This window comes from Coloeus monedula, assembly GCF_965178545.1.
Source record: "Coloeus monedula genome assembly, chromosome: 2".
Taxonomy (NCBI): Eukaryota; Metazoa; Chordata; class Aves; order Passeriformes; family Corvidae; genus Coloeus; species Coloeus monedula.
In genome coordinates, this window is record NC_138782.1 from 119,071,082 (window position 1) to 119,092,777 (window position 21,696).

At 57.4% G+C, this 21,696-nt stretch overlaps 1 protein-coding gene across 1 annotated transcript; it reads right to left on the reverse strand.

The window, feature by feature from the left end:
• Positions 1–222: 222 nt before the first annotated feature.
• Positions 223–21,195, reverse strand: LOC309570167 (L-gulonolactone oxidase-like; the record flags this gene model as incomplete). The annotated part of the gene is made up of 11 exons (XM_082276796.1): positions 223–351; positions 557–647; positions 1,916–2,080; positions 3,231–3,380; positions 4,794–4,870; positions 5,160–5,267; positions 13,931–14,116; positions 15,782–15,872; positions 18,520–18,614; positions 18,952–19,077; positions 21,013–21,195. 11 exons carry the CDS (start codon positions 21,193–21,195, stop codon positions 223–225), a joined length of 1,401 nt encoding a protein of 466 aa, XP_082132922.1.
• Between the last annotated feature and the right edge of the window lie 501 nt (positions 21,196–21,696).

The following is a 21,696-nucleotide window of genomic DNA, read 5'->3' on the forward strand; positions in this document are numbered from 1 at the left end:
ATCTAGAGGGATCCACATGGAAATTCCGCGGAATTCCGGAAGACCGCGACGACATTCCGCAGGAGCCGCGGGTTTCCCGGGAAGCTTCCCAGGCCCTTCGGAGCCTGGAGTTGGCACCGGGATCAGAGCAAATCCTCGGCCCCGCCAGGACATGAGGATACAGCCTGATGGGAGCAGGAATTCCAGGATTTTCCAAGGATTTGGGGCCGGTGTTTTCCGTCGTCAGTAGAAGACCTTTTCCAGGTAGGCGTTCAGGAAGATCCCGGTGGGATCCAACTTCTCCCGGATGGCGCAGAATTTCGGGAAGGCCGGATACATCTTCTCCAAATCCTTCCGGGTGCAGCTGTGAGCCTGCGGGAGACGGAGGATCCCGGAGGGAATTCCCAACACCGGGAATGCGCTGGGAATCCCCCCATGGACCACCCAGGAGCTCCATCCCCAAGGAAAGCGGGAAAATTCGGGATCCGCAGGCATCCGGCTCCCTCTGGATGTGGGATGGGGGTCATTCCCTGATCCCAAAGGCCTTTCCCGAGGGAAATTCCCGGTTTTCCGGTACCTTGGCCCAGTGGGGTCTCCCGCCATGTTTCTTCATGATTCTCTCGTAGGTCCGCCAATATTCCAGCCTGGGAATGTCTTTTCCATAGGGCCTGGAGAGCGGGATCGGGAATCAGCAGCAGCCGGGAAAGGGGGATGGGCACGGCTGGGAAATGGCCCTCGGGAAAAGGAGAATCCCGGGAATCCATCCCGTGGGGTTTGGGGATGCTGGGAGCCCGGGAAAGGGATGGATTCGGGATCGTGGGATGGGGATCTGGAGGGATCCACATGGAAATATTCCAGTGGGAATGGGGTCTCCAATCCAGATCCCTCTTTCCATGGATTTGCTCCTCATCCAGGAATGCTGGGATTCAGGAGAGTTCGGGAAAGGGCTGGGAAAAGGAATGGATTTGGGATCCCAGGATGGGGATCTAGAGGGATCCACAGGGAAATATTCCAGGTGGGAATGGTGTCCCCAATCCAGATCCCTCATTCCATGGATTTGGGATCCTGGGATCAGGATCTAGAGGGATCCACAGGGAAATATTCCAGTGGGAATGGTGTCTCCAATCCAGATCCCTCTTTCCATGAATTTGGGATCCTGGGATTGGGATGTGGAGGGATCCACATGGAAATATTCCAGTGGGAATGGTGTCCCCAATCCAGATTCCTCTTTCCATGGATTTCCTCCTCATCCAGGGAATCCCAGGCTGGAGGAGATCCCGGAAAGGGCTGGGACAAGGAATGGATTTGGGATCCCAGGATCGGGATGTGGAGGGATCCCAGTGCTCAGATTCCCGGTGGGAATGGTGTCCCCAAGGGAGATCCCTCTTTCCATGGATTTGGGATCCCAGGATTGGGAATGGGGTCGCCAATCCAGATCCAACATTCCATGGATTTGGGATCCTGAGATCGGGATCTAGAGGAATCCACATGGAAATATTCCAGTGGGAATGGTGTCCCCAATCCAGATCCCTCTTTCCATGAATTTGGGATCCTGGGATTGGGATCTAGAGGAATCCACATGGAAATATTCCAGGTGGGAATGGTGTCCCCAATCCAGATCCCTCTTTCCATGGATTTCCTCCTCACCCAGGGAATCCCAGGGCTGGAGGAGATCCCAGGAAAAAAAAGCCTGGGACAACCTTCGGGCCCGGAATTCCATCCCACAGCCTTCCCAACCCCTGCGTCACCCACGGACCATCCCGGAACATCCCAACAACCCCTCCCACACCTTTAACCTCAGGATTTCACCCTCACGTGGGACAACATCCCGGAAAAAACCCGGCATGGGCTCCACCCCTTGGGATCCTCAGCTCTGCCAGCTCTCCGGGTGGGATATTCCCGCCGGGAAAAGGTCGGGATGGGGGATGGGGCTGACCTGTACATGATGATGTTGATGTAGCAGCTGTCCCGCCGGAAGCAGGGGCTCAGCAGGATCTCATCCCCCCGGGAAAAGCGGATTTCCACCGGGAAGTGAGCCACCAGCTCGGGATTGCGCTCCAGGGCCGCCTTCAGCTCCAGCAGCGCTTCCTTGGTCTTCCCGCTGTTTTCCCGGGAAAAGCCCCACCCCCCCACCCCGATCCCAAGATCCCGGTCAATGGAAGGGAGGGGTGGGAGCTCCGTCCCGCGGAATTCCCGGCCCCGAGTTATCCAGGGAATGGCCTGGGTCCCTGCCACGGGATCACACGGCTCCCAGATTGGGGATCCCGGCATTGGGAATGGGGTCCCTAATCCAGAACCCTCTTTCCATGGATTGGGGATCCTGGGATGGGGATCTGGAGGGATCCACATGGAAATATTCCAGGTGGGAATGGGGTCTCCAAGGCAGATCCCTCTTTCCAAGGATTTGCTCCTCATCCAGGGAATTCTGGACTGGAGGAGATCCCGGGAAAGGGCTGGGACAAGGTTTGGGCATGGAATTCCATCCCGCAGAATTCCCGGCCCCGCGTTATCCAGGGAATGGCCTGGGATTGCCAGCACGTCCCTGCCAGGGGATCACACGGCTCCCAGATCGGGGATCCTGGCATTGGGAATGGGGTCCCCAATCCAGAACCCTCTTTCCATGGATTGGGGATCCTGGGATGGGGATCTGGAGGGATCCACAGGGAAATATTCCAGGTGGGAATGGGGTCTCCAAGGCAGATCCCTCTTTCCATGGATTATCTCCTCACCCAGGGAATTCTGGGACTCAGGAGAGTTCGGGAAAGGGCTGGGACAAGGAATGGATTTGGGATGCCAGGATTGGGATCTAGAGGGGTCTCCATGCCCAGATTCCTGGTGGCAATGGTGTATCCCAGGCAGATCCCCCCATTCCAGGGATTTGCTCCTCACCCAGGGAATTCTGGGCTGGAGGAGATCCTGGGAAGAGGCTGCGATCTGGGAATTTCCATGGGAATGGGCCAATCCTGGATTGGGATTTGGGAATTTCCATGGGAATGGCCCAATCCTGGACCGGGATCTGGGAATTTCCATGGGAATGGCCCAACCCTGGATTGGGATTTGGGAATTTCCATGGGAATGGCCCAATCCTGGACTGGGATCTGGGAATTCTGGGAGTTTCCATGGGAATGGCCCAATCCTGGACTGGGATCTGGGAATTCTGGGAGTTTCCATGGGAATGGCCCAATCCTGAACCGGGATCTGGGAATTTCCATGGGAATGGCCCAATCCTGGACTGGGATCTGGGAATTTACATGGGAATGGCCCAATCCTGGACGTGCTGCCGGAAGCGACACTCGTAGGAGAAGATCCGGTGGCTCTGGGCGACGTTTTCCACGCGGGAATTGAAGAGGAGCCAGAAGAAGCCGCGGTTGATCCAAGCCACCAGGCCGGGAACGAAGGAGCTGCGGGGAAAAAGCCGGAATTGAGGCCGGAATTGCTTCCCAGGGATGTGCCGAGGGCGGGACGAGAGCGGCGCTGCCCGGGAAAAGAATCCTGGAATCATGGAATGGGTGGGATCTTCAATCCCAGCGCATTCCAGGGACACTTCCCAAGATCCCAGGCTGCTCCAGCTTTTCCTTGGGCACTCCCGGGGATTCCCTGGGAATTCCGGCCCAGCCGGGAATTCCTTCCCAAGATCCCAGCCCGAGCTGCCCTTTCCCAGGGAAATCCCTCCATTCCCGCCTCTCCCAGCCTGCCATTGGATCCAGCCCCATCCCGACTCCTCTGCGGGAAGGAATTCCGGCCTCCAGGCCCTTCCCTGGCAATCTCGGCACTCCAGGAAGGCTCTCCCTTCCCTTTCCCATGCCCGACTTCCAGAAAAACCCCTGGCCATGGATTCGGAGCCTCCTGGATCCCAGAATCCCGGAATGCTTTGGCTGGGATCCACGCAGCTTCAATCCCATCCCATCCCAAGGCCGGCACCTCCCCCGATGATCCCAGGCTGCTCCAGCCTTTCCTTGGGCACTGCCAGGGATCCGGGCATTCCCTGGGAATTCCAGCCCAGCCGGGAATTCCTTCCCAAGATCCCACCCCAAGCTCCCCTTTCCCACTGGGAAGCCATTCCCTGCCTCCTGCCCCTCCAGCCTTTATCCCAAATCCCTCTCCATGGGAATGCTGGGATGCTGGGATGGGAATCTTGGAATGCCCTCCCCAGAGGCAGAGCTGCAATTCCCTGAGGATTCCAGATCCCAGGAATCCCACAGCTCTCCCGGGATCTCCCCTGTCCCAATCCCAATGGATCCCAGTGGAGTGGCTGCTTGGATCCCTTGGCAGAATTCCAAGTGGTCCCGATCCCTCTTTCCCCTCTTTTTTTCCAGGCTCTCCTGTGTCCTCCTCCTTTGGATTGGATCCTTTCCCATCCCGGTGCTCGGGGCATTCCCACATCCAAACCCATCCCGAAAAATTCCCACATCCCCATCTCGGCATCGGGAATTCTGCACCCAGGACAGGCGGGGAATTCCCATTCCCACGGGGATTTCAAACCCACGCGGATTCGGGACGTGGATCAGGGCTGGGGGAATGGTTGGACTCCGAGGTCTCGGGGCTTTTCCAGCCTCAACAATTCCATGATTCCATTATTTCTGTGGACACCAGAGGGCAGTGGAGCCCCAGCCCTGAATCCCAGCCCGAAGCACTCCCTGGGAAAAGCAGCAATTCCCGATTCCGCTTTTCCCAGGAATCGGGAATGCTCCAGGTGGCAGCTCTGCCTTGCCGGATTCCCTGGGAATGCCAAGGAATCGGCACAGGGAGAAAATCGGGATGAGGGCAGCCCTGGAAAATCCTTTGCAATCCCAGTGCCTGGAGGGTTTTCCTACCTGATCCAGAGCAGGAATTCCAGGAGATAATATCCAACGGCATAATCCCAAAACCAGCTGGAGGAGGAGCAGGGAGGCTGCGGATCCAGCAGGAAAACGACGGATTTTAGGGATGAGTGGGATTTGGAGGGCGGAAAACTGGGAATTTAAGACCGGGATCCATCTGGGAGCAGGGGATGGGAGAAGGGAATCCCAACATTCCACACATCCCGCGGGAAAAAAAAGACCCGGAATCGCCGGGAGGATGCCGAGAGCTTGGAAAATCCCGGGATTCCCAGAGCGTGGAGTCCAGCCCATTCCCAAAATCCGGCTTCCCGCCCTCAAATCCATGCCTGGATCCTTGGGATGGATCCTGGTGGGACCTGCCTTGGAAGTGGGATCCTGGTAGATGATCCGGACGTTCTCGCTGTGCGGGAACCACAGGAAGCGGAAATATTGGGATCTCCTCAGGTGCTCCTCCAGCTGATCCAGGACCTGCAGCCAGCGGAAAAACAGGAAAGGGTCTGAGGTTTCCCCCTTTTTCCGGAGCTGGGAATGCCCGGAATGGGAGGAGGGGGAGCCTCAAGGGATGCCGGAGCAATTCCAAGGGTTTTGTGTCGCGGAAATGCCCGGGGTTGGGATCTGAGGGCTGAGGGGCCATGGATCCCAAAAGTTTGGGAATGGGAAGAGGATCCCTCGAGCCACAGAGAAGGGAAAGGGCACCCGGAATCCGTGTCCTGCTCCGGAGGCAGGGATGCTTCCGGTGGTATTCCAACACCGGCCGCAGAGCTCGGGAATTCTGGGAAAATGGGGAATGGGGCTGGGATCCAACGGGAATGGGGCTGGGATCCAATGGGAATGGGGCTGGGATCCAATGGGAATGGGGCTGGGATCCAATGGGGAATGGAGCTGGGATCCAATGGGAATGGGGCTGGGATCCAATGGGAATGGGGCTGGGATCCAATGGGAAAAGGAGCTGGGATCCAATGGGGAATGGGGCTGGGATCCAATGGGAAATGGGGCTGGGATCCAATGGGAATGGGATCCAATGGGAATGGGGCTGGGATCCGGTGGGAATGAAGCTGGGATCCAATGGGAAAAGGAGCTGGGATCCAATGGAAAAGGAGCTGGGATCCAATGGGGAATGAAGCTGGGATCCAATGGGAATGGAGCTGGGATCCAATGGGAATGGGATCCAATGGGAATGGGGCTGGGATCCAATGGGAATGGGGCTGGGATCCAACACGAATGGGGCTGGGATCCAATGGGAAAAGGAGCTGGGATCCAATGGGAAAAGGAGCTGGGATCCAATGGGGAATGGAGCTGGGATCCAATGGGAAAAGGAGCTGGGATCCAATGGGGAATGGAGCTGGGATCCAATGGGGAATGGAGCTGGGATCCAATGGGAAATGGAGCTGGGATCCAATGGGAATGGGGCTGGGATCCAATGGGAAAAGGAGCTAGGATCCAATGGGGAATGGAGCTGGGATCCAGTGGGAATGGGGCTGGGATCCAATGGGAAAAGGAGCTGGGATCCAATGGGAATGGGGCTGGGATCCAATGGGAATGGGGCTGGGATCCAACGGGAAATGGAGCTGGGATCCAATGGGAATGGGATCCGGTGGGAAAACCCAGCAGGACCCTCTGGAATGACCCCTCTGGAATGGGAATTAAGGACTTGGGAACACAAAGAACTCGGAGGACGCAGCGGCAACGGAGCCGCTCCCGAGCTAAAGCCGCCGTGACCTTCCCGGGATTAAATCCATGGATCACCGCACCCCTCGTGCGTCAGGAAAACGCCTGGAAGCAAAGCTGGGAACGGGGGGGGGTGGGGGGGGGTGAATCCTTTCCGGAAAGTTCTGGGAGAGGAGCAGGAGGTGGGAGAAAAGAACGGAATTCTGGAATGCTTTGGGATGGGAAGGGGCTCCAATCCCATCCCATCCCGAGCCCGGCACCAAACCCCGATGATCCCGGGATGCTCCAACCTTTCCTTGGATGCTCCCAGGGATTCCCTGGGAATTCCAGCGCAGCCGGGAATCCCTTCCCAAGATCCCAGCCCGAGCTGCCCTTTCCCAGGGAAATCCCTCCATTCCCGCCTCTCCCAGCCTGCCATTGGATCCAGCCCCATCCCGACTCCTCTGCGGGAAGGAATTCCGGCCTCCAGGCCCTTCCCTGGCAATCTCGGCACTCCAGGAAGGCTCTCCCTTCCCTTTCCCATGCCCGACTTCCAGAAAAACCCCTGGCCATGGATTCGGAGCCTCCTGGATCCCAGAATCCCGGAATGCTTTGGCTGGGATCCACGCAGCTTCAATCCCATCCCATTCCAAGGCCGGCACCTCCCCCGATGATCCCAGGCTGCTCCAGCCTTTCCTTGGGCACTGCCAGGGATCCGGGAGCAGCCACAGATTCCTGGGAAAAAGCTGCACCCAAACCCCCCCTTCCATTTTCCATGGTTTCATTTGGGAATGAATCCACGGAGCAGGAGAACGAGTGGGAGAGAAGGACCCAGCATTCCCTGCTTGTCTCCGAGGCAGGAACAGGGAATTGACCTTTGCCATGAGCAGCTTTGGATTCCCGGGATATCAATCAGCAGGAAAATGAAGCCGGAGCCTTTGATGGATAATTCCGGCATAAGCAGGAAGGGAGGGAGGGAGCGGCACCGGGAGTCCTTGGGAAGGGCGTTCGCTGGCTGGAATGGGATGCGGAGGTCAGGCAGTGGGAATGTGATGGAATCAGGGAATCCCGGAATGCTTTGGGTGGGATCCACGGAGCTTCCATCCCATCCCATTCCAACCCCGGCACCTTGGAGCACCCTGGGATCATGGGAGGTGCCAGGGTTGGAATGGGATGGGATGGAAGCTCCGGGGATCACACCAAAACCATTCCGGGATCCTCTGGAGCTGCTGGGATGGCTCCAGGCTGGAGATCCCAGCAGACAAATCCCGCGGGATGCAGCTCCAAGGGATTCAAGGATCCAGGGAATCCTCGGAGCCGCTTCCCAAGCCTAAAGGAGCTCCAGGAGAGCTGGGATTTGGGAAAGGGCTGGAGGGGCAGGAGGCAGGGAATGGCTTCCCAGTGGGAAAGGGGAGCTCGGGCTGGGATGTTGGGAAGGAATTCGCGTCTGGGCTGGAATTGCCAGGGAATGCCCGGATCCCTGGCAGTGCCCAAGGAAAGCTGGGATGGGGCACACGCCCTTCCCAAGGACTCCCGGTGCCGCTCCCTCCCTCCCTTCCCGCTTTATGCCGGAATTATCCATCAAAGGCTCCGGCTTCATTTTCCCGCTGATTGATATCCCGGGAATCCAAAGCTGCTCATGGCAAAGGTCAATTCCCTGTTCCTGCCTCGGAGACAAGCAGGGAATGCTGGGTCCTTCTCTCCCACTCGTTCTCCTGCTCCGTGGATTCATTCCCAAATGAAACCATGGAAAATGGAAGGGGGGGTTTGGGTGCAGCTTTTTCCCAGGAATCTGTGGCTGCTCCCGGATCCCTGGCAGTGCCCAAGGAAAGGCTGGAGCAGCCTGGGATCATCGGGGGAGGTGCCGGCCTTGGAATGGGATGGGATTGAAGCTGCGTGGATCCCAGCCAAAGCATTCCGGGATTCTGGGATCCAGGAGGCTCCGAATCCATGGCCAGGGGTTTTTCTGGAAGTCGGGGATGGGAAAGGGAAGGGAGAGCCTTCCTGGAGTGCCGAGATTGCCAGGGAAGGGCCTGGAGGCCGGAATTCCTTCCCGCAGAGGAGTCGGGATGGGGCTGGATCCAATGGCAGGCTGGGAGAGGCGGGAATGGAGGGATTTCCCTGGGAAAGGGCAGCTCGGGCTGGGATCTTGGGAAGGAATTCCTGGCTGCGCTGGAATTCCCAGGGAATCCCCGGGAGCGTCCAGGGAAAGGCTGGAGCATCCTGGGATCATCGGGGGAGGTGCCGGGCTTGGAATGGGATGGGATTGAAGCTCCACGAATCCCACCCAAAGCATTCCAGGATTCTCCGTGCCCTTCCCAAGCCTCCGGAGCAGCCGGGTTCATCCGAGGATCCCGCGGGAGCGGCCGTTACATAATCCGACATCCAAGGGCTCCGGTGGCGCGTTCGTCATTCCCAGATAATTCCGGCTCCATTATTCCAGGCCGGCGACTCCTTTGCTGTTATCCCGCTCCGCTCGGATGCCCGGCTCCACATAAAAGCCGGGATTCGGGAGCCGCCGGAGAGGGCGATGACCGGGAATTGATAAGGGCATCCGTATTTATGGAGCGGCCGCCGCGTCCCCGTTCCCGAGGGATTGGGAATGATGGGATGAGGGGGTGGATGGGCTTGGAGCTCGGCTGGGGTCGCTGGTGTAGAGCCAGAGCTGGAGTTTTCCAGGGAAAAAGGGGGGTTGGAGGTGGAAAAGGAGGATTGGGATGGTGGGGGAAAGGTGGGAAGGGCTGGGGAAGGTGGGGAGGGATTTAGGGAATGTGGGGAGGGATTTAGGGAATGTGAGAGAGGATTTAGGGAATGTGGGAAGGGATTTAGGGAGGTGCAGGAAGATGCAGGAAAGGTGGGAAAGGATCCAGGGAAAGGGAGGAAGGATGCAGGGAAGGGGTTGGAAAATGCAGGAAAGGATTTAGGGAATGTGGGGAGGGATTTAGGGAATGTGGGAGAGGATGCAGGGAAGAGGGAGAGGAGGTGGGAAAAGTGGGAAAAGCTGCAGGGAAGGGGTTGGAAAACTCAGGGAAAGGATCCAGGAAAAGTGGGAAAGGATCCAGGGAGGTGAAGGAAAGGTGGGAGAGGACGCAGGGAATGTGGGAAAGGATTTAGGGAATGGGTTGGAAAATGCAGGAAAAGTGGGAAAGGATTTAGGAAAGGTGGGAGAGGATTCAGGGAAAACGGGAAAGGATTTAGGGAATGTGGGAAAGGATCCAGGGAAGAGGGAAAGGATAAAGGGAAGGGGTTGGAAAATTCAGGAAAGGTGGGAAAAGGAGGGAGGAAAAGTGGGAAAGGATCCAGGGAATGTGAGAGGATGCAGGGAAGAGGGAAAGGAGGTGGGAAAAGTGGGAAAAGCTGCAGGGAAGGGGCTGGAAAATGCGGGAGAAGTGGGAAAGGATTCAGGGAAAGTGGGAAAGGATTTAGGGAATGTGGGAAAGGATGCAGGGAGGTGCAGGAAGATGCTGGAAAGGTGGGAGAAGATTTAGGGAAAGTGGGGAAGGATCCAGGAAGGGGTTGGAAAATGCAGGAAAGAGGGAAAAGGATGCAGGGAATGTGGGAAAGGACGGAGAAAGGTGGGAGAGGATTCAGGGAAAACGGGAAAGGATTTAGGGAATGTGGGAAAGGATTTAGGGAATGTGGGAAGGGATTTAGGGAATGCAGTAGAGAATCCAGGGAATGTGGGAAATGGGGCAGGGAAGGGTTTGGGAAATGTGGGAAAAGTGGGAAGGGATTTAGGGAATGTGGGAGTGGATGCAGGGAAGAGGAAAAGGAGGTGGGAAAAGTGGGAAAAGCTGCAGGGAAGGGGTTGGAAAACTCAGGGAAAAGTGGGAAATGATTTAGGGAGAATGGGAAAGGATTTAGGGAATGTGGGAAAGGATTTAGGAAAGGTGGGAGAGGATTCAGGGAAAATGGGAAAGGATTTAGGGAATGTGGGAGAGGATCCAGGGAAGAGGGAAAGGATAAAGGGAAGGGGTTGGAAAATTCAGGAAAGGTGGGAAAAGGATGGAGGAAAAGTGGGAGAGGATCCAGGGAAAGAGGGAACGGATGAAGGAAAGAGGGAGAGGAGGTGGGAAAAGTGGGAAAAGCTGCAGGGAAGGGGTTGGAAAATGTGGGAAACGTGGGAAAGGATTCAGGGAAAGTGGGAAAGGATTTCGGGAATGTGGGAGAGGATGCAGGGAAGGGGTTGGAAAATGCAGGAAAGGATTTAGGGAATGTGGGGAGGGATTTAGGGAATGTGGGAGAGGATCCAGGGAAGAGGGAGAGGAGGTGGGAAAAGTGGGAAAAGCTGCAGGGAAGGGGTTGGAAAACGCAGGGAAGGTGGGAAAAGGATCCAGGAGAAGTGGGAAAGGATTTAGGGAATGTGGGAAAGGATTTAGGGAATGCAGTAGAGAATCCAGGGAATGTGGGAAAGGGGGCAGGGAAGGGGTTGGGAAATGTGGGAAAAGTGGGAAAGGATTTAGGGAATGTGGGAGTGGATGCAGGGAAGAGGAAAAGGAGGTGGGAAAAGTGGGAAAAGCTGCAGGGAAGGGGCTGGAAAATGCAGGAAAAGTGGGAAATGATTTAGGGAAAATGGGAAAGGATTTAGGGAATGTGGGAAAGGATTTAGGGAATGTGGGAGAGGATCCAGGGAAGAGGGAAAGGATAAAGGGAAGGGGTTGGAAAATTCAGGAAAGGTGGGAAAAGGATGGAGGAAAAGTGGGAGAGGATCCAGGGAAAGAGGGAACGGATGAAGGAAAGAGGGAGAGGAGGTGGGAAAAGTGGGAAAAGCTGCAGGGAAGGGGTTGGAAAATGTGGGAAACGTGGGAAAGGATTCAGGGAAAGTGGGAAAGGATTTCGGGAATGTGGGAGAGGATGCAGGGAAGGGGTTGGAAAATGCAGGAAAGGATTTAGGGAATGTGGGAAGGGATTTAGGGAATGTGGGAGAGGATCCAGGGAAGAGGGAGAGGAGGTGGGAAAAGTGGGAAAAGCTGCAGGGAAGGGGTTGGAAAACTCAGGGAAAGGATCCAGGAAAAGTGGGAAAGGATCCAGGGAGGTGAAGGAAAGTGGGAGAGGATGCAGGGAATGTGGGAAAGGATTTAGGAAAAGTGGGAAGGGACACCGGGAATGTGGGAAAGAGCGCATGGAAAGGACGGAGAAAGAAAGGAAGGATCCGGCACATTCCCATCCCACTGCTGATCCACGGAAAGACGGGAATTCCCGGGAAAAATCGCTCCGGAGGCACTGAACACCATCCCATCCATCCCAACGGGAAAACCGGGAATGAACTCGCTGCAGGCTGGGAAGGCACCCGGAAAAATACCTTGGAATGGGATGGGGGTGGCGGGAATTCCCAGGCATTCCCTTTCTAATTCCCAGAAAAAAGAGCCCGGAGGGATTTCGGGAATGCTCCTGGATCCCTTTCTCCACATTCCCGCTTATCCCAACCTCCCGCAAGCTTTGGATGGAGATTGGGGAATTCCATCCCGGTTTCCGGCGCCGTTCGTCCATCCCGGAATTCTTGAATCCCCCTCCCTCCCCCCCAAAAAATTCCGGAATCCGGATCCGATGACGCCACAAATCCTCGGAGTTGGGCTCCGAGGATTTCCCGGTTTTCCTGAGGCCGGAATCGGAGCCGGGAGACTCCGAGGGATCCCGGGATGAGGAATTTGCCAGGCTCCGGAAAAGGACGGGAATGAGGGATTTGGGAGCAGATCCAAGATCCTGGAGAGGATTTTTGTTGCCTCCTGCTGCAATTCCTGCCTTGGTTTTCCCGTTTTTCCCGGTCTCATTCCGGAGAATCCTTCGGGAAGAGCTTTTTCCCGGTGGTTTCCATCCGTGCGATGCCGGAGGCTCCGAGGATCTGGAAACTCGGGAAAAGCCGGATGAGGGCGGATATTCCTTCCCTGGAAATATTCCAGGCCGGGTCGGTTGAGGCTTGGAAAAATCTGGGATCACGGAATTGGATGGAATTCCCGGTCCTTCCCACTGAAATCCAGCCGGGATCCTGTTGGATCGACTGGATCCGCTCGCTCCGTCGGAATTCCCGGCACGGAGAGGGCGGGAATGGCCTCGAATCCAAGGGATTTTATCCAGCGGGAAAACGGGATCGCGGCAAAAAATCGGGAAGCGGGGTTGGATGCGTTCCCAGGGGAAAGAATTCCCTCGGATCTTTCTCTCCCGAAGAATTCCGAGGGATCCGGATCCCAACCCCGGAGCCACGGGAGATCCGGGATCCCCAATCCAAGGAATGCCCCAGGGAATTGCTGCCTTTTCCAAGGGAAATGCACCGGGAATGGAACCAGAAGCAGCTTTCCTGGCGATTCCCGGGAAAAGGGAATTCCACGATCCAGGAAACGGCGGGAAAAAAACCCCCTGGGATTTGTGGGAGCAGCTCCTTCCCGCGGGAATCCATCCAGGAATTCTCTGTGCTCTTGGCAGCCCTTGGGATCATCCCGGAATTCCCAGGACGGGAATTTTCTCCAGCTGGAGCATCAAAGGCTCCGCCACCTTCGCCCGGAATTCCCGAATTCCCACGGATCCAGCGGGAAAATCACAGCATGGAGCCGTTTTCCATGGAAAACCCTGAATTCCAAGGGCAATGGCGGCGCCTCCGCGCTCATTCCCGGGAATCCGGAGCCGCTGGATCCAGGGAAAATCTCCCTGGATATTCCGTGCTCCGATGGGATTGTCCGGCTCATGCCTGCCCATGGAAAAGCTCGGGAATTGCTCGGGAAGAGTTGGGAATCCAAAGGGTTGGATCCTTGGGATTGGCCGGATGCGGAGGAAAGCTCCGGGATGAGGCGAGGCTGGGAATGATGGATGCTGGAAGGAATTCTGGGATACGGCGCCATGGGAAAGCGGGAACGGGAATTCCGCCAAGGAGGAGCACGGGAAGGGTGGGAGAGGCGGAATTCCAGGTCAGCTCCACATTCCCAGGAATTCCTGGGATGAACCAGCCGAGAATTCCTCCCGGGAATTCTCCGAAGCCGCCAGCAATCCCAAAGATCGGGAATTCCATCCGGAGCCGTGTCTTGCCCGGCTCGGATGCAGAGGATCTGCATGGATCCGTCTCTTCCCGGATTTCGGGAATGAAGGAATCTCTTCCCACAGCAGGAAGGGCCTCGGAATTCCCGATTCCCGGCGGATCCGGGATTCCCAACGCTCCCCTCGCTCCCTGACATTCCCGACCTCCGATCCCAAAAAACTCCTCTTCCCACCTTTGGGAAGGATCTTTTCCTGCCGCTCCTTCGGCACAATTCCCGGAGATTTCTCCAGCTTCGAGGATACTGGGAAGCCATGGAAATCATGGAATTCCGGCCGGAAAAACCCCGGGAATCTGGTGCCGATCCCGCTGAGCCACGCCCTCCCAAATCCAGGGAATTCGAATCCCGCCCGCAATGGTGACTCCGTAGGGAGGGAAATTCCCGCTTCCCGATCCCGCGGCGCCTCCCCGGGAGAGTTTTCCGCATCCCGAGGGAATTCTGAGCGCGGCAATTCCGTACCTGGGAGAGGGTGGAGGGAAAGGCGACCTCGCGCAGCCGGAATTGGGGAACGCATTGGAATGTGACGGAGAGGACGATTCCCAAACATCCCAGATGGAGCCGGGCGGCCTGGAAAATGTCGGGATTGACGGAGTCGGAGCATTCCAGGATCTCTCCCGAGGCCAGGAGCAGGGAAAGAGCCACGACCTGGAGAGAGGGAGCCAAGCTCAGATCCGGGGATGCCGGGAATGTGGAATTCCAGAGCGGGATTGGAGGCGTGGAGGGGCCTGGGAGCTGATCCCGTTCCATGGGATCCATCCCCCGATGATCCCAGGTGGATCCGACCTTTCCCTGGGCACTGCCAGGGATTCCCTGGGAATTCCAGCCCAGCCGGGAATTCCTTCCCAAGATCCCAGCCCGAGCTGCCCTTTCCCAGGGAAATCCCTCCATTCCCGCCTCTCCCAGCCTGCCATTGGATCCAGCCCCATCCCGACTCCTCTGCGGGAAGGAATTCCGGCCTCCAGGCCCTTCCCTGGCAATCTCGGCACTCCAGGAAGGCTCTCCCTTCCCTTTCCCATGCCCGACTTCCAGAAAAACCCCTGGCCATGGATTCGGAGCCTCCTGGATCCCAAAATCCCGGAATGCTTTGGCTGGGATCCACGCAGCTTCAATCCCATCCCATTCCAAGGCCGGCACCTCCCCCGATGATCCCAGGCTGCTCCAGCCTTTCCCTGGACACTGCCAGGGATCCGGGCATTCCCTGGCAATTCCAGCCCAGCCGCGAATTCCTTCCCAACATCCCACCCCGAGCTCCCCTTTCCCACTGGAGCCATTCCCTGTTTCCCATCCCTTTATCCCAAATCCCGGATTCCCTCCAGCCTCGGGAAGCGGCTCCGAGGGGAGAATTCCCGGGATAATTCCATCCCTGAGCTCCTGCAGGAAAGGCCCCTCCTTTTCCCGATCTTTGGGATTCCCAAAGCACTTCCAAGCCCCAAAATCCGGGATTTGCCCGGCTACAATCAGCAGGACAAGGAAATCCGGAGGCTCCTGAATTCCAGGGAATCCCCAAATCCACCCAAACCTCGATCCTGCTCCGATCCAGGGATCCCATCCCAGGCCAGCCCCGAATCCCTGGATTCAGGAGAGCCCTGGGATTCCCGGGAACGTCGGCCGGAGATGTCTCAGGAGGGATCAGGATGGAGGATTTTGGGATGCCGGGAATTGCGGTGGGATTTGGGATGGAGCGGGGAGAGGAGGAGCTGCACAGCAGGAGAGCGGTGGGATCCTGGGATCCCGGAATTCCAGCCTGGATTGGGTGGGACAGGACCTTCAATCCCATCCCATCCCGACCCCACGGTGATCCCGGGCTGCTCCAGCCTTTCCTTGGATCCACCAGGATCATCCAATCCAATTCCTGGCCCTGAACATTCCAAGAATTCCCCCCCGGCATTCCCGGAGCTCTGCACGGCCCAGCTCGGATTCCAGGGAATATCCCCATTGGATGCACGGGGAAAAAGGATGGAAAACAAAGAACCGGGAATGCTGGAATTTTGGGGGGTTTTCCTCGGGAATGGACGGAATTTCCCTTGGGACGGGAATTTCCTGGGCAGCCGCTCCGGGAGGGATCCGGAGCAGCGAAGGATTGGCGGAATCCCGGAACGTCGTGGGTGGGAAGGGACCTCCCCCGATCCCGGAATTCCCCAAGCTCGGGAATTTTCTTCCCAAGGATGGAGCAGCCGCATCCGGGATTCCCTCCTCCGGATCCAGCAGTGGAATCTCCACGTGGATTTCGGAGCGGGAATGGGAGGATTCTTCCCGGACTCGCAGCGATTCCCGGAATTCCCGTGGGCTCGATCCCAACTCGGATCCGACCTGGGTGGGCAGAATTCCGTGGTCGATCCCGGTGTTGTGCGTCCCGGTGCCGATCACTCCGGCCGCCGTCACCTCGGACACGGCTCCCAAACTGGGAATGGCAAAAGGTCGGGATGAGAATTCCAGGCCTGGAAAATTCCCAAGGGTCCCCCATCCCTCTTTTCCAGCCCAGCAGGGGTTTCCTGGGATGGAGACGCCTTTTCCAGGTGGATTCGGGATCTGGGATTGTTCTGGAGGAATCCCCGCGGGGAGGGGCCGGAGGAGAATCCACAGGGAGAAAAATCCATGGAAAAAGGGCATCCCAAGGAATTCCGGGGATGGGGGGGAGGGGGGATGGAAATGGAAACCTGGGGGCATTCCATGGAATTCCATGGAATCCTGGAATTTTTGGGGTTGGGAAACTGGGACCAAGGGAATTCTGGGTGGATTCCTGGCTCCTGATCCCACCCGGCTCCATTCCCAATCCCACCTGGATCCATTCCCAGCTCCTGATCCCACCTGGATCCATTCCCACTTTCACCCAGTTCCAATCCCGGCTCCCGATCCCAGCGGCTCCATTCCCAATCCCACCCGAATCCTGATCCCACCCAGATCCATTCCTGGCTCCCAATCCCACCCGGATCCATTCCTGGCTCCTGACTCCACCTGGATCCATTCCTGATCCCACCCGGATCCTGATCCCACCTGGATCCATTCCCAATCCCACCCGGCTCCATTCCTGGCTCCCAATCCCACCTGGATCCATTCCTGATCCCACCCAGATCCATTCCTGGCTCCTGATCCCACCCAGATCCACCCCAGATCCCGCCCGGCTGCATTCCCGATCCCACCCGGATCCTGATCCCACCTGGATTCATTCCCAGCTCCCGATCCCACCTGGATCCATTCCCACTTCCACCCAGTTCCATTCCCAGCTCCTGATCCCACCCGGATCCATTCCTGGCTCCTGATCCCACCCAGATCCATTCCTGGCACCTGATCCCACCTGGATCCAATCCCAGATTCCACCTGGATCCATTCCCAGATCCCACCCAGATCCATTCCCAGATCCCACCCGGATCCTGATCCCACCTGGATCCATTCCCACTTCCACCCAGTTCCATTCCCAGCTCCTGATCCCACCCGGATCCATTCCTGGCTCCTGATCCCACCCAGATCCATTCCTGGCACCTGATCCCACCTAGATCCAATCCCAGATTCCACCTGGATCCATTCCCAGATCCCACCCAGATCCATTCCCAGATCCCACCTGGATCCGTTCCCGATCCCACCTGGATCCGTTCCCAGATCCCACCTGGCTCCATTCCTGATCCCACCTGGCTCCATTCCCAATCCCACCTGGATCCATTCCTGGCTCCTGATGCAACCCGGCTCCATTCCCAGATCCCACCTGGCTCCATTCCCGATCCCACCTGGATCCATTCCCAATCCCACCCGGATCCATTCCTGGCTCCCGATCCCACCTGGCTCCATTCCCAATCCCACCCGAATCCTGATCCCACCTGGATCCATTTCTGGCTCCTGATCCCACCCAGATCCAATCCCAGCTCCCGATCCCACCTGGATCCATTCCCAATCCCACCCGGCTCCATTCCCAATCCCACCCGAATCCATTCCCAGATCCCACCTGGCTCCATTCCCAGATCCCACCTGGATCCATTCCTGATCCCACCCGGATCCTGATCCCACCTGGATTCATTCCCAGCTCCCGATCCCACCCGGATCCATTCCTACTTCCATCCAGTTCCATTCCCAGCTCCTGATCCCACCCAGATCCATTCCTGGCACCTGATCCCACCTGGATCCAATCCCAGATTCCACCTGGATCCATTCCCAGATCCCACCTGGCTCCATTCCCAGATCCCACCTGGATCCGTTCCCGATCCCACCTGGCTCCATTCCCAATCCCACCTGGATCCATTCCTGGCTCCTGATGCAACCTGGCTCCATTCCCAATCCCACCTGAATCCTGATCCCACCTGGATCCATTTCTGGCTCCTGATCCCACCTGGATCCATTCCTGGCTCCCGATCCCACCCGGCTCCATTCCCAATCCCACCCGAATCCTGATCCCACCTGGATCTATTTCTGGCTCCTGATCCCACCCAGATCCAATCCCAGCTCCCAATCCCACCTGGATCCATTCCCAATCCCACCCGGCTCCATTCCCGATCCCACCCGGCTCCATTCCTGATCCCACCCGGATCCATTCCCAGCTCCCGATCCCACCTGGATCCATTCCCACTTCCACCCAGTTCCATTCCCAGCTCCTGATCCCACCCGGATCCATTCCTGGCTCCTGATCCCACCTGGATCCAATCCCAGATTCCACCTGGATCCATTCCCAGATCCCACCCAGATCCATTCCCAGATCCCACCTGGCTCCATTCCCAGATCCCACCTGGATCCATTCCTGATCCCACCCGGATCCTGATCCCACCTGGATTCATTCCCAGCTCCCGATCCCACCCGGATCCATTCCCACTTCCACCCAGTTCCATTCCCAGCTCCTGATCCCACTTGGATCCATTCCTGGCTCCCGATCCCACCCGGCTCCATTCCCAATCCCACCCGAATCCTGATCCCACCTGGATCCATTTCTGGCTCCTGATCCCACCCAGATCCAATCCCAGCTCCCAATCCCACCTGGATCCATTCCCAATCCCACCCGGCTCCATTCCCAATCCCACCCGAATCCATTCCCGATCCCGCCCGGCTCCATTCCCGACCCCGCTCACTTGGCCAGGGCCATCCCGTGTTTATCCAGCTCCAGGTTCAGCTCCGAGAGCAGAATTCCCGCTTCCACCGTCACCTGCTGCTTGTCCTTGTCCACCTGGGAGGAAAACCGGGATCCAGGGCCATTCCCTACGGAAAACCCTTCCCAAATCCACCGGCGCTTCCCAGCCGCTCCCGCCGTCCCCATCCCAAACCTCATCCCAGCCTTTGATCCGGCCCCGCTCCCACCTCGTCCCCAATTCCCAGAATCTCTCCCAGAATTTCTCCCAGCTCCGCACCGGGGAGGAAATTCCCAGGAAAAGGCGGCTCCGCAGCTCGATCCCAAGAGGATCTGCCAGGGAAGGAGCCTTTCCTTCAGGAATTCCCGGGAATTCTCCAGGCTGGGTGATTTTGGGGATTTTTCCGGAGTGTTCCCGGAATATTCCGGCTCTCACCTGCAGGATCCGGTTGATTTTTCCCATGTGGATCATGAAATCCTCGGAGCAGGCGATGTCCGAGGGGGAGTGACCCCCCCCCACCACCTTCACCCGCTTGTCCCGCTGCCGGGCCAGCTCCAGGATCTGCAGGAAAACAGCGGGAAAAGAGCGGGAAAAGCACCGGGAATCGCCCCCAAACCCATCCCGAAATCTGGGATCGATGAAAAAACAGCGGGAGAACAGCGGGAACCGCCCTCAAAACCAGTCCTGAAATCTGGGATCTACGGAAAAACACTGGGAATCCCAGGATTTATGGAAAACCATCAGGAATCGCCCTCAAAACTGATCCCAAAATCTGGGATCTGTGAAAAAACAGCGGGAAACCAGCGGGAGTCGCCCTCAAAACTGATCCCAAAATCCAGGATCTGCGGGAAAACAGCGGGAAAAGAGCGGGAAAAGCACCGGGAATCGCCCCCAAACCCATCCCGAAATCTGGGATCTGCGGAAAAACAGTGGGAATCCCAGGATTTATGGAAAAACATCAGGAATCTCCCTAAAAAGGATCCCCAAATCCAGGATTTATGGAAAAACAATGGGAAAAACATCAGGAATCTCCCTCAAAATGGATCCTGCACCAGGATCTCCAGGAAAACAGCGGGAAAAACAGCGGGAATCGCCCTCAAACCCATCCTGAAATCCGGGATCTATGGAAGAACAGCGGGAATCCCAGGATTTATGGGAAAACAGCGGGAATTGCCCTCAAAAGCCATCCTGAAATCTGGGATCTATGGAAAACCACCAGGAATTCCAGGATTTATGGAAAAGCATCAGGAATCGCCCTCAAAACCCATCCCGAAATCTGGGATCTGTGGAAAACCAGCGGGAATTCCAGGATTTATGGAAAAGCATCAGGAATCACCCTCAAAAGCCATCCCGAAATCCGGGATCTATGGAAGAACTGTGGGAAAAACATCTGGAATCTCCCTGAAAACCCATCCTGAAATCCGGGATCTATGGAAAACCAGCGGGAATTCCAGGATTTATGGAAAAAACACCCGGAAAAGCACCGGGAATCTCCCTGAAAACCCATCCCCAGAATTCCCGCCGTGCCCGGCTGGAACGAAATTCACCCCCAGATCCCGGATTTTCCCTTGGGATCATCCTCGCCCTTGGAATCCCCACAAGGAAGGGCGGCGGAGGCCTCGGAATTCCCGCTGGGATCGGGACTTTCCCAGAATTCCCGCTGGGGCCTTTCCTGGAATTCCCGCTGGGATCGGGGCCTTTCCTGGAATTCCTGCTGGGATTGGGACTTTCCTGGGAATTCCCGCTGGGATTGGGGCCTTTCCTGGAATTCCCGCTGGGGCCTTTCCCGGGAATTCCCGCTGGGATTGGGGCTTTCCCAGAATTCCCGCTGGGATCGGGGCCTTTCCTGGGAATTCCTGCTGGGATTGGGACTTTCCTGGGAATTCCCGCTGGGATCGGGGCCTTTCCTGGGAATTCCCGCTGGGGACTTTCCTGGGAATTCCCGCTGGGATCGGGGCCTTTCCTGGGAATTCCTGCTGGGATCGGGCCTTTCCTGGAATTCCCGCTGGGGCCTTTCCCGGGAATTCCCGCTGGGATCGGGACTTTCCCGGAATTCCTGCTGGGATCGGGACTTTCCCTGGAATTCCCACTGGGATTGGGGCCTTTCCCAGAATTCCCGCTGGGATCAGAACTTTCCCGGAATTCCCGCTGGGATCGGAGCTTTCCCGGAATTCCCGCTGGGATCGGGGCCTTTCCTGGAATTCCTGCTGGGATTGGGGCCTTTCCTGGGAATTCCCGCTGGGATCGGGCCTTTCCTGGGAATTCCCGCTGGGATCGGGGCCTTTCCCAGAATTCCCGCTGGGATCGGAGCTTTCCTGGAATTCCCACTGGGATCGGAGCTTTCCCGGAATTCCCGCTGGGGCCTTTCCCGGAATTCCCACTGGGATCAGGACTTTCCCAGGAATTCCCGCTTTTCCCACCCCCACCGCGGCATTCCCGTCCTTTTCCTGCCGCCGGCATTCCCGAGGATTTCCCGGCCGGAAGCGCTTCCGGTACCTCCCGGATCTCATCCACTGAGCGGGGCCGGAAGAAAAGCTCCGGAGAGGATCCGTAGGTGCCGGCCCAGTTCTGGAATTTGACTCCTCCTTGTCCCTGCACCTGGAGCGGGAAGGAGAGACCCCAGGGGCTGGAGGCGATCCCGAAGGGATCGGGATCATCCCAGGGGAATCTGGATCCCATCCTGTGGGAATCCAGAGGGTGATCCAGAGGGGCTGGAGCTGATCCCAAAAGGATTGGGATCATCCCAGGGGAATCCGGAGGGGGTTGGAGTTGATCCATTGGGATTGGGATCATCCCATGGGAATCTGGAGGGGCTGGAGTCGATCCCACTGGGATTGGGATCATCCCGTGGGGATCCAGAGGGGTCCAGATCCCATCCCACAGGGTTAGATCTCAATGGGATTGGGATCATCCCATGGGAATCCGGAGGGGCTGGAGCTGATCCCAAAGGGATGGGGATCATCCCAGGGGAATCTGGAGGGGGCTGGAGGTGATCCCAAAGGGATCGGGATCATCCTGTGGGTGCTGGATCCCATCCTGTGGGAATCCAGAGGGTGATCCAGAGGGGTTGGAGTTGATCCATAGGGATTGGGATCATCCCGTGGGAATCCGGAGGGGGTTGGAGTTGATCCATAGGGATTGGGATCATCCCAGGGGATTCTGGAGGGGTTGGAGTCGATC